Genomic DNA, 13716 nt, shown 5'->3' with positions numbered 1-13716 from the left:
TTTGCTGATAGAGTACTTTACGTAGGGGCCGTCGATATAATTGAATGATATCTCGAGTGAATGTAAATGACCATATGTATGAATTACCATATATTTAGGTGATCAGTCTTGTGCTGCATAACTAGTCCCAGTAACAAATTAAATAACACATCACTTATTTTTATTTTTTGTGAAATAAAAATTATAACATGTGATATTTCCCAAAACTGTACAAAAGCTGCTGAACACATTTTTAAAGATATTAACTATTTCGGGAGTGAAACTTCTTGTCGATGTTTTTGATCATATTGTGGTGTTCTTTATTGGGGTTGATATTTGTCTTTACTTAGTAATGATTCTGTATCGTCAGTTGAAGAGAAAATGATTTTGAAAGTTGGCTGAATATAAAAAAATGGTGAGAAAAATAATGTTGAAAATAAACTAACGAATATGATACGACGTATTTTACGACACGATGACTATACACTAACGCTATAAACAGAAAAATAGAAAACAAGAAAGAAAGAGAAAGGCCGAGGAGTAGTCATGTTATATGTATAAACCAATTAAAAGAGAAAACGAAAGTCGTATCGTATACAATACTTAAAATTAGACTTTGCACAAAGACCGATAGAAATTACAACACCGAGAAGACACTGATTCGTAAATTTACACTAAAATACTTGAGGTTAATAGGAGACATATGATATTAAAAGAGAAAATAATTTGATACCATGAAAATAATTTGAAATCGTCGGGGCGTCCACAAAATTTTGACGATGATGTATTGAAGGCCACAGTAATAAACCACAATCATAAGATGAAATAATAATAAAAACTCTGCTTTGCCTCGAATTTTACTTTTATGAGAACATCCTGTAAGATTTGTGTTTCTACATAGCAGAGGACACCCTATTCCGTTATTGGATTGGGCTCAAATGATCACATTTCAGGGACGGATCCAGGACACAGCAAAGCCATGACTAATAAAATCCAACAAATTGTCACAATGTAATATAAAGAGATTTACTACTGAGGAATAACGCGAATCTATTGGCTACCAGACGATAACAATAATGGCTTTGTGGATGTTCCAGAAAATAGGGAATGTTGCCACTAAACTATGTAGAGTAGAATTCCACTATTTACCCACCTCTATATTCGTACATCTAAACATTCTTCATTAGACATTATTAGTAGACAGTTACAGAAAAGAAAAATCATTAGCAGTCAAAAGGTTCAATCATACAAAGTTTTTTTTTTGTTTTTGTTTTTGTTAATTTGTTTTTTTTTGTTTATAAAATAATTTAAGCAAATTTCGCATATTTACACGTAACGCTATCACTTAAATTTTCAATAATTCAATAAATACTTTTTGGTTTTCAGTTTTTGTGTATGACGTTATATACAATAGTATTATATGTACAAATATAAAATATCATAGAATAGGTTCATGTACATATATAATAAGTACTGAAACTTAAATACTCTGTGTCCTCGAAGTTCTGATACACGGAAATAAGATATATGTTTTATAAAACAGGATTATGTAGTAGAAAAAATCACTACATTTTCGTAACAGTCTCATAGAATTTGATCTTATCTTTGTGCAAAAGAAGGGTCTCCTAGTTTATCATTCATATTTTAGTGTTACAGTTTGTTGATTATACATATTATAGTTTGTTAATTAATCTTGAAGAAACTGTGAGAACAATATCTTAATGAGATGTATTGAGAGAACGAGATAGTTTTGGCGATAATCAACCAGACGTAGCTCTCTGGGCACGAAACTGACAGGAATATCTGTGACAGATGCCTACCAAATAGCACAGAACGGTTGATGAAGGGACATCGCCCATAATCGAGTCATGCAAATAGTGCGAGCCGTTTTCAGCCATGGGAGATGGATTTAGCAGAACAATTTCATGTGTACGAATATCGAGATTCTGCTTTACATTTAGCGCACAATTGTAAACGCCTATTATTAGCAACATACTGATATTTATGTCCTATATCTTGCTATTATTTTGAGAAAATGGATGTCATTCATTTGTCAGTGATCAGTTTTGGACCGGATACTAAGTTTTACGCCATCTGAGTATATAAATTCTTTATTCTATTGTGTCTGGTATATAATTAAATAATTTGTACACTGTAAATGGTACGTATTATGTTTGATTGTTTGTTAGTTATGTGAATGTAAGGTGATCAGTTCTGCTCTTAAAATTCTTACATATAGAAGTGGAATGTATATGATCGGATAAATAATGTGTCCAGGGTGATAGATATCATCGCTTTATTGCTATATGGAAATAAAAGTAAATAGAAGAGCAATACAAGGTAAGAAAATAAAAATAGAAACAATTACTAAAGAATTGAGGGTTGGAAACCCGTACTCGTTCAAGCATGTGGAATGTTATGCTGCTAATGTGTACGAATCCCTTGAAGAAAATAAGTTAACGTTGTATTAATTGAGAAGAAGAAAATGAGAATACCAGCATGCGAACTCGCGGTTACATATTCGCACTTTTACAAACTTGTGTAAGTTTGACAAGGTCTTAAAGGTTTTTAATTATTTTGAAAAATTAAATTGCATCCCAAACTTTTATTGTATACTGAACATAATATTGAATAACATAATTTAGTGACCATTTTGGCATTATACATTAGGCCGGGCCGTTTTCACTTTTTTTCGATTTCTTAATGGGTACAACGATCAAAAGGTGCCAAATGGTCCTTAGATAACATGCGTAATATATGAATTCATTATGATAACTCTTTCTGTCTCCGGATTGATGTCAAAGTTTTATTTTTTTCGCGATTTTCGAGGTAAATTCCAGTTTGGATTCCAACTAATATATTTTTTTATACATACGTCATGATTTCAGACGTATGTATAAAAAACATAGTATAATGTACATATTTACTTATTTAACTACTAACAAAAAAAATCTTAAAAATATACATGCGTTTATGTATGCTAACATTATAAACATTTTATACCAATTTCTGAGAGTAAAAATGAAAATATATTTTTTTAAATCCTTTTTTTTTGTTAGATAAATAAATCTGTTAAAAAATTAATTGCATATATTCATCCCCTACAATCCGAATACCTTATAATTGTTTCCTTCAAAATCCTAAAGAAGTGATCTTAAGCCTTCTTAGCGGATATTTATAGGAGTTTAAGAAGCATTAAGATGTTTTATGTGCTGCTGGAGTACCCAATAACCCCGAAAAATACAAAGAACCATGAAAAAAGCAATTCACATTTAGTTTAAGTGGTTTCTCACGTCCGTAAGTCATTTTTAATAACATTATCCACAATTTTATTATAAATACACATCGGAGTTTATTTTCTATTTGAATCGTGGATTAAATTTCTACTACTGTTCAAATCAATATCTGAAAAACCTTAATAACTAAAACTATTGTATTTTTAAAATCTCAACAAAGATGAAGAATAATATCGAAGTCTGGGCATTTACAGGGTTCACAACCATCTTAGACTGGCTTGGTTAAGTGATCACTTTACACACGTGTGATATTCATTAATTCTACCCATGATTGACAATCACACTGCTCTATTTTTGGAACTTCTAGATATTTATCAAACTCGTGATATACTACATGCGAGTTCACAACAGCCATTTTTGTTGGAATAGGGAAAGCTTTTATTAAGCAAAGACCCTTTCTATTTGTAAGCAAGATCTTGGATTAAGTTGATATACTTAATCCAAGATCTTGGATTAAGTATAGGCCCCACCTCAAAACATCATTTAATTTTTTTTATGTAGTAATAAACGTTTTAATGAATATTGTATTGTCTAGAGTCTAAGCGCACGGTATATTTTCGCATTTTGTATACAATTGAAATTTTTGTTAGGATGGCACTAAGTACCTAAATAAAAAGGTATAAATAAAAAAATAAAGAAAACTCTGAATTCAAAAATAAACTTAAAAAAAAAGAAAAATAATATTGTTGATAATTTTGGCATACACATTAAAGCGATAGTTCAGGAAATAATATAAAGGTACAGATTTTAAAATTTTACCTTTAATGCAAATAATGAAATCAAGAAATTTAATACCGACTTTAGCAAGGAACATGGATCTTCGTTGCGCAGTTTTTATCTTACTTATTTTTTACTTTGGTGCAATACAATATGGGTTGAAAACAAAGAACTCAAATCGATTTAAATCCATAAATGAGACACGGTACATTTTATTTTGGACTCAATCTCCAAACGATCCATTTGAATCCATGTCTCAGGACATAAAGAAAAAGAATTGTAAATTTAACAATTGTTTTGTAACGTACAATAAGACCTTTTTGGAAGATGAACGTTTGTGGGATGCGATTGTTTTCAATGGTCCAGATATGGAGAGTTTGGTACAAAATGATCGCAAAATATTCCCTCGACAAAGATCCCGACATCAGAAGTATATATTTGCCTGCAGAGATTCTGCAGCCAAATTCTCAATACGGAATAATTATTTCGACAATTTTTTCAACTGGACGTGGTCCTACAAATTGGATTCAGACATAATATGGAGTAATGTTTACATTAAAGACAAAAAAGGTCGATTGGTCGGACCTCGACGAAACATGAAATGGATGAAACAAAGTATATATGTCCCAAACGAAGTGAAAGCGAAAATTCAGTCTAAAAAGCAAGCAATTGCATTGATTGTTCACGATCCGCAGCTTTTGGTCAGCGAAGATTACATAATTCGTATAATCAACGCAAACCTATACGCACATGGTTTCCGGTTAGATTTATACGGCAATAAATTAGGGAAATGTTACGACGAGGAGTCTTGCAATAATATGCTAAAGAATGATTACTTCTATTATATGGTATGGGAAGGACACCCAATCCAAGACTTTAGAAGCGCAGATCTTTTGAACGCTGTGAAGAATCACGTTGTGCCAGTTATATTATTGTCAAATCATTATGAGAGGTAAGTTCTAACAAAGGATATTTTATTATTTTTATTTTTTAATACCAAACATATGTAAAACAAAACAATTAAAAGATATATATTAAACAAACCAATTATAGTTAACTACAGAAACATAAAGATTAGTACAAAATATTTTTAGATCTAGCAAATGAATGAATGTGTGTGTGTGTGATGTTGATTCTAGTAGGGAAATACATACAATGCAGAGAAGCATAGTTTTTAAAGACCCTGAGAGGACAATATGCTCATCATTCGACTTTTCAACACAGATTTTCCGCAATTAAAAATGTCAACTTGGCTAAAACATGAGTTGTACTCACTAGCCATTCGAAACATAGGTGAACTCCGCGCATAATTAGTTCGAAGGGTAACGTATAATTTTTTGTCCGCATTCATAGGTTGATAGTTATCACATTTAGTTACTATTGCTAGAGGCCCTGGATTGGATTCTGAGGTAAACCACTCTCCCAAAATGAGTATTGTTGACTTTCACATAAACATTTATTTTTTGAATTACCCTGGACTGGTACTCGAAGCTCGGGATTGATCATCTTGCGTTTATGTTAGTAAAGTTGAAGATATTACTGCATCATAATGATGCAGTGCCTTATGTACTATTCAGTGATAGGGGTTAGATGAAAAATAGTAGGAGGAATGTATAATTTACTTCAGGAGGTATTTTTTTGTTTTTAAAGTATTTGAGAATTTAGTTTTGGATACGAAATACACGACAATCTTCAAAGTATATGTGAATATTTGACACTACTTAGTTCTAGTTACATGCAAAATGCAGAAATTTGGAAAACAATATATGGTAAATACGAAGGTAGAATAACTACAAAATTATATATGGTAACGTTGAAAAGGCTATTGGTGAAATGAACCAAATATGGAGACAAAAAGACTAATGCATGTTCCTTAAGTAAAATGGAAGTTCTGTTGATATCCATCATATCTAGCTTTTATTGATTATCAATATCTCGACAAAGAAAAAGCAGAATAAAATTTTTGGGCATTTACAAGGTTCACAACTTGTCATAGGCTAGTTTAAGGAATCTTATCACCTGTAACATTTAACATTCTACCCATGACTGACAACCACACTACTCAAATTTATAAAGTTATAATTAAGATTCAATTGACAGATTAGACATGCTACTTCTATTTATTAGTTCTATTCTTGCACATTATTTTTAGTCCTTTTGTTTAATTTTCTCATCATAAGAGCAAAAAAGGAGAAGTTCCTCGTCAAAAAGTTAGACTACAGACGTAGAATTTTATGAACTTAATAATTAGTCAATCTAAGATAAAGTAGACTCTTATTCATTGGAAGACCAAACAACACCCATATTAAATAAAATTTTTATTTAAGTTTAACTTAATAAATAACACTATTTCTTAAAATCTATTGTTTATTTATTGAAACTTTATGTATAAAAAATTAATAAGTGCATTGGCGGGCTTATTGCTAAAAAGGAATATCTTCCAACCAACCAAAAACAGACCAGTGATATTGATCAAATCCTTTGTATACCATATATAGCTGTTTGCAATCAGAGGGTAGATAGTACTTGAACAAAAAAAACATACATTACAAATTAACACATAAAAACAAAAGATAATAATAAGGAGGGCAATGGAAAAAGGGAGTTTAAGGAAGGAGGTAGAGGGAAAAACTAAGGGAGGAGGATTTTAACTCTTGTTTCAATGCATTCCGTATCATATTCAAACACATTATGGATAGATTTTACCACAAAGTGACTGTTGAATCAATCAATGAAATTATTAAATTGATTGTTTTATTTCTAGCTTCCTTCCACCCGGTTCCTATATAGATTTGATGGGGAAATCGGAGCCTATCAAAGAGCTGGTAGATATGATGAAGAAGCCCGACGAATATGCCAAGTACTTCTGGTGGACCGAGCACTACACGTACGAGGGTGAAGGGGAGAGTCCCGAGTCTACGGCGATCTGTACGTTGTGTGAAGCCCTCAATAGCCGAGACAGAGTAGAGCGGGAAACTGTACTTCAATCTTTGAGTGAGTGGTGGAATATTCCGGAGAAAGAAAATTCTGTTCGTTACTGATTATATTATTGAATAAGGTACTTAAAAAAGATTAACATTTTTTAAATATTCATAAAAGGGTATTAAATAATAGTTTGAAAATATCATAAAATAAATTATGTATATGTATAAACCGTTTTCGACTGCTTGGAATGATTCATCTCTTTGCCCCAGCTTTATTAATCATAAGAGCTAGTATTTTTGTATTGAATTTTCACTAACGAATTGTGTGAAATAATACAATACTATAATACAAAAGTTTGATCATAAAAATTGAGCACTTACATGTAGGAATGGATAACAAAATATACAAAGTTCACATTCAAAACAAAAATTTGTTTTCTTTGTTACAATTTTATGAAAAAATAAAACGCAAACTTTGTTTTTAATCATTCTTATTAGGGGCTATTTTTCCAACCTGTTACGACAAATACCTTGTCTTCTTTAAGACACTTATAAGAGTGAAGTATTTATACTGTCTTTGAAAACATGACAACTGATGACATCATTTGGTAAAATATACGTATCTTTCCACCCCTGAAGAAGACGGGTTGTTTATAGAAACCGGTAGGAAAATTTGAACCAACAAGTGGTGAAAAAAATGTGTTGTATTTTAATATTGTAGTTTTTTAAATTGGTTCAATAAATTCATGATCAGAGTGTTGTTGACTTTTTTTGAATATCTAAGTATTTTTTTCGCTTTGCACAAAATAATATAATTAAAAGTACAAACATATTATAATAATTAAATATAAAAAAGATCCTACTATGGCATGTCTTGTGTGTCGGTAAATATTTTATTTTAGGTTAAAGGATACTGGAAGAATTCAATAGATATCAAAAATATAAAAATGTAGATTTAAAGTGCTAATATCAAATACAAATATTTATTTTTAAAAGAAAACAAAAATTGGAAATACACTAAACGCCCCTACAACGTTTAGATATTTACCCCTTTATTTTAGGGGATGTTGTTAAGGAGTTTATAGTTTAAACTATATTTTTACATTTTAACAAGCGGAATTGAGTCATTCAAAATTAAAATGCAATTTAAAAACATTAACGCTTATAATTTCCCCTTCGATAACGCGGTACCTATCTCAACGTTGAAGAGGGGTTAACTGTAAATAAGAACTCCAAATTTCAGGAAAATCTTAAAACTCCTTTTTGTAACCTCTTTTTCACAACTTTTCCCCATTTTAATGCTTTTAAAACTTAAATCCCCACCCATTCGCATGGCAGTTAGCACGTTTTTATCTATTGTAGGTTAACAGCACTTAAGCCATCATTAAGGCTTAATCAATGAACCAATTTTATTCCGCCCCGGGGTGCCAAGATTAGGGGTGGAAGGGGGGGACTTATAACTTGTGTAATTCAATTAACGGCGCGTCCCACTGTCAATTTAGATTAATGAGGGATGAACTGAAAGGGTGGCGCCGCAGACTTCGACCTATTGTCACTTGAACGAACAATTCGGAACATTTAGGGGTTGTAACCCACCATTAACAAGTATAAAATCTTATGAACCATTAAAAACGCAATTACATAGGAATTATTGAAATGATCAACAATGTTCAAAATACAACATTTTGAGTGTGTCCAAATACTTGTTCACAAAATCTGGATTATCTCCAATTACAGGAGTTATTTTGATAATCCAGATTTTGTGAACAAGTATTTGGACACACTCGAAATGTTGTAAATAAATTATCTGGTCAAATTATAAGCTTAATAATAAAAATGAAAATGCTATTTTCTGGTGTTTCTCATGTGTGTAATTGTAATCCAGGATTCGGACCTCACATGCTAAAAAAAGAGTTTCTGCTTAGTAAAAAGCTTCTTTACATCTCACCAATAGATGTTTCTAGTGAAGTTCTAGTGATTCAAGAACAAATTGGTTTCTTAATTGGTTCATTTATATAGAATTTCCAAGAATTTGAGTAGTGTGGTTGTCAATAATGGGTAGAATTGGTGAATGTTACACGTGTGTAAAGTGATCACTTAAACCAGCCTATGACGGTCGTCAGCCCCAGACATTCATATTCTTCTTCATCTTTGATGAGACGTTAAAAAATAATGTTCAAAATGATATTGCCCACAAGTTTACTTTTGGTGCCTCAACCAAAAACAAACTTGTAAGTAATATAAATTTTCTGTGGTTGTCATTTTTGTAAAACTATAATTCTAATTTTTCTTCTTTTAACCCTTATTTGAATACAATGGTGCATAGGGCACTGCATCGTAGAGACGCAGTGTTATCTTTATCGATATTTGGATGAATGCAAGTTGATCTGCCCTGCGCTTCTTGTACCAGTCCAGCGTGATATTAAATAAATATGAGAGTGAAAATCATCCATATTTATATTGACCTCCCTAATCTAGGAATCTAATCTCGAGACGTGTAACACGGAAGCTGAATGCACTGACTACACTATAAAGGTGAAACAGCTGTAATTAAATCCTTAATAATAATAAAAGAAAAAATATATACTCTAATGATTATCTATCACATATTTTTTTAATATAAAAACTCCGAAATTTGTGAGTGAGTTTTGAAAGTTGCCAAATAACTCGTAACCTTTGTTATAACTTCGTTATTTTGTCAAAAAATTAAATGAAAAATTACTCCTATAATTGGAGATAATCCAGATTTATGAACAAGTATTTGGACACACTCAAAATGTTGTGAAATAAATAAATATGACATAGTTAAAAAATAGTTTAAAAATATATATATTGCTTCTTAAGATTGCACCCATAAGCACAATTGGCGAATTCTTTAGGCGTTATCGTAATCTCATTGGTATTATAAACCCTCTACCCTACAAACTGTAACGATCGCAATGAGAGTTCATTTTATTTGTTTGCGTGACCGATAAAAGAAAACATATTTTTTCGTTTTGTTCAACCCTTTGACATAAGGTTTCATTTGGGGTTTTGTATTCTTTCTTTTATAAAGGTTAATATTACTTAATGATGATTTTATTACTTTCGTTTCATATTACAAGCAGTTTTTTATATATTATTTTTTCTTTCACAAGTCTCTCAACTTGATATGAAACATCTATTTTTCCTTCTTTATGAAAGAAGATGGAAGTCTGTGCATCCCATGGATTATGACCTGCCATTTAGCTGGCTTAAGTGATTACTTTAGACGCTTGTGTAAAGTTCAACATTCTGCCCATTATTGAACATCCATATTGTAGTCATTTTTGAAACCTGTTTAAATGCAATGATTTCGGGTACTTTCCACATGCGAGTAGATTTTTTAAAGATTTGAAATTATGACTGATTGTGGCGTCAGCAGTTGAGAAAATTATGAAGTATTTATATAACTTGCTATATTTGAACATAGGTCAGTTTCATTCCGGAATAATTCCTACACACACTCACACACACACACACACACCACATATATAACACATATGCCTGAAACAACATTTAAAATTTATTATATCCAATAATTGGTTGCCTGCTAAACACTAAGCCAGATAAATCGTTCGAGTCAGTCAAATGCCAGGTCGTAAGCCCCGAGATGCTCAGCTTCCATCTTCTTTCATATAAAAATAACAATAGATGTTTCATATCAAGTAGAAACACAAATTGAAATATCATTTGTAATAAATAAATAATGTAGTGTCTAATGCAAGTTTATTTAATTTTCGAATTGGACGTTTTATTGTAACTTTATACAATATTTTGAATTTTCAAAAATATATTCAAATTAATAAATTAAAAAAATTTTTTTTTCAAATTAGTTCTCATGATCTAAAGTTGTATCGAAAATCTTGTCTGAAAACTTTAGTACACATCGCACGCACAGACTATGACAGCGCGCCGCGCAGGCTTGCCAACTTGACGACTGCCGCACTTGCTATTCTTAAGAATAAAATGTGTTGGCAGGTATTCACACTGACTGTCTACGTAGTACTAATATGAATAAATGTTTTTAAACTTCTTTATAAAATATAATAAAACGTCGAATTTGTTTTTATAATGTCTAATTTAGTATGTAAAAGGTCTTATTCGTAGTGAAAAACCTGTTAAGTACATAATAAAAATATTGTTTAATTTTAATTTCAATTTCATTACTTGCCTTAAATGTAAATATATTGAGGGGGTAACCTAAAAACCTAGGTACGGTTAAGTGATGTATACCGTATACCTACAAAGCGAGTACCTTCGTTGTCCCGTACGTCTAGTTTCCACCAGAGTGATACTAATAGCTCCACAAAGAGAAAATTCTTGCCCGGAAGTCACGTAATACTGTTACATTTTACGCCATTTCCAGCGATCCTTAACATTTTCACTCTTCTCGACTTTTCTATTAGGGCGGTGAAATATTTTTGTCCAACTAATGGAACGCTTCCAGGTAAAAGACCGTAAGAATCAATTTTCATTTTACGATTATATATATGAGGATCGGCGGTGCGTGTCCTGCGCTGGTAGGGATTAAAATGAATGTACGGAATATAATAAAGATTTCAAAATCCCTGTATGAGTAAAATTTTAATATAATAACTAATTAACTTACCATCACGCCGCTTTTACGCAAGGGTAGGCAGAGAGAATAGAAGGCTTAACCAAACTGTCTTTGCAAACGATTATCGCCTCTTCTACGTTCATGTATCTCATACATTTCCCTTTAACCGCTTTGCCCACAACAAAGGATTGATGGTCCCAAGAGTAAGCAATAAATATTGGAGTAGAAAACTTCAATACATAGTTTCGAGTATTTTCAATTTATTGCCAAAGGAGGTAAGAGGTGAAACTATGGACCAAAAGCGAAAATAAAGGTTTGGGTAAATGTTTAAGATTTAGTATCATGAAAATTGTAAAATGTTTTTTTCCTTTCTTTTTTGAGTGTCAATTATCTTGAAATATATAAAAATAGTAAAAAAAAACCTATGTTTAAGGTGGCTTGGTGGGTATCTGTAAAATAAACATGTTTATTATATTTATGAAGTTGTTAATGATGTTTTATGTTAAGTGTTTCAATTAAATAAAAAAAAACATACCCGCCAATTATTCTGGCTTCTGACTTGACCACTATCAAGTATTTGGAATATATCATCATGCCAAGTTTTCAACGGTCTTTTGTTGGTCCTGTGTCGAACAACATTCACCTCATTAATTTGTTATACTATTCTTTCTCGACTTATTCGTTCCACGTGTCCACACCATCTCAACATACCTTTCTTAATTTATCGATAATGCTTATCTCAGCCTTGCATTCTTTCTTTATATCAACATACGAACATTTATCTTACGAGTACATCGTTTTGACGCATATTCGTCTAGAGAGATCGCATTTCGACTATTTTATCGACATTAATATTCATAACTTGTCTTTTCATACTGTGGCGCAATGTTTTTGTCGAATTGTTGTAAATTTCTTGTTGAATGTTTGCGAACTTTAGATTACAAATCACGAAAATATTTTCCATTTTTGGAAGTAAATTAAGAAAATTTGAAAAAGTAAAAAACATATCATATGGTTTATTTGTTAAAAAAATACGTACTTTGTTTTAAGTGGTTTTGTAAAATAATCGCATTGAAAATTATATTACTGTTTAGTTTTTTATTCCGCCTTTGAAAAGCGGTGGTTTAGATGAGAATAAATGCCTAATTGCTGTTAAAATATAGAAAGAGTAATTTTATGGGAATGTCGCTGCCTTTTCGTTTGCCTATTTGCAGAAAGCTTGTTAAACTAGAAAAATATCATTTTAATTGCGCTGCGGATATCACGGGACGCTTTACTTTGTTCAAATGAAGAAAATTATTTTAATTGGTAAAATGTAAAAACGTTCAAGAGTTTTTTTTACAAATTTGTGACAGTAATATTTTCACTGTATGCATTATTATTGTTACAATTCAATACAATTGTTTTTAAATTTTGAAAATAATGTGTATATTATGAAAGTTGCAGTATTGCGTTTCTTTGAACACAAAGTGTATTTCTTTTACCTATGTTATACTAGGAATTTGATCAGAAGTCAATAAGTTTTGAAGGGTAAACTGTCCAGTAGCTGTCCATTTAAAACTTACTTTTATTAACTTACCTACGATCATACCTTTTAACCACAGGCGTAGGCAACTCCATACATTTTGTAGCGTGTAGGCAGTTTCTGTACTTACTTTGATTATTTTTAATACCTTTCTATTTTATTTCAAAATTAACGTGTTCATTAAATTTCGTATAAAATCATGTTGACTTATTCAAAAGAGAATAATTTAGAATTTTCTCTTTCTACTTTTAGTTTTTAGAAAGCCTGAAAAAATGCTAAAAAAAGTCTATATTATTTTACAATGATTTTAAAATTGTGAAAACATAAAAATCTCGAATTTATAAAAAATAAATAATCGAAAATTTATCTCGCTTTAAATGAACGCTTACTTAAATGCATAAATAATCTAAAATAATTCAGGATTATTATTAGAGAGAGTTCTTAAAGAGAAAAAAAAACTTGGTAGAGTCTTCTCGGTGGCAGTTGCCCTACGATATACCCTAAACTGTATCCCGTTCACCATAGCATTGCTTTACCGGAAGTATTCATACCGGGAAACAGGAAATGCTATCAGTGCCATACGTTGCAGATTTGAAAGGATCTTGTTAGAAAGCCTTGACGTATAGCAATTTGTGAAACTGACGAATAATCGAAACTGTCTAATAAAATAATAAACTGCATTTAGCATATGAAATA

The 13716-nt window shown here is 31.2% G+C and overlaps 1 protein-coding gene across 1 annotated transcript; it reads left to right on the top strand.

Annotated features, from left to right (window-relative positions):
- The first annotated feature begins 3988 nt into the window (after window positions 1–3988).
- On the top strand, window positions 3989–7666 carry LOC148304914 (lewis-type alpha-(1,3)-fucosyltransferase-like). The gene is made up of 2 exons (XM_088267571.1): window positions 3989–4944; window positions 6757–7666. Exons 1-2 carry the CDS (start codon window positions 4040–4042, stop codon window positions 7031–7033), a joined length of 1182 nt encoding a protein of 393 aa, XP_088123697.1. The 5' UTR covers window positions 3989–4039; the 3' UTR covers window positions 7034–7666.
- Window positions 7667–13716: the final 6050 nt, after the last annotated feature.

This window comes from Brachycentrus maculatus, unplaced genomic scaffold, assembly GCF_059751285.1.
Source record: "Brachycentrus maculatus isolate JH-2025_06_01 unplaced genomic scaffold, ASM5975128v1 h1tg000299l, whole genome shotgun sequence".
Classification (NCBI taxonomy): domain Eukaryota; kingdom Metazoa; phylum Arthropoda; class Insecta; order Trichoptera; family Brachycentridae; genus Brachycentrus; species Brachycentrus maculatus.
Note: the sequence above shows the minus strand (reverse complement) of the source record. Positions and strands in the feature narration are given on the sequence as shown.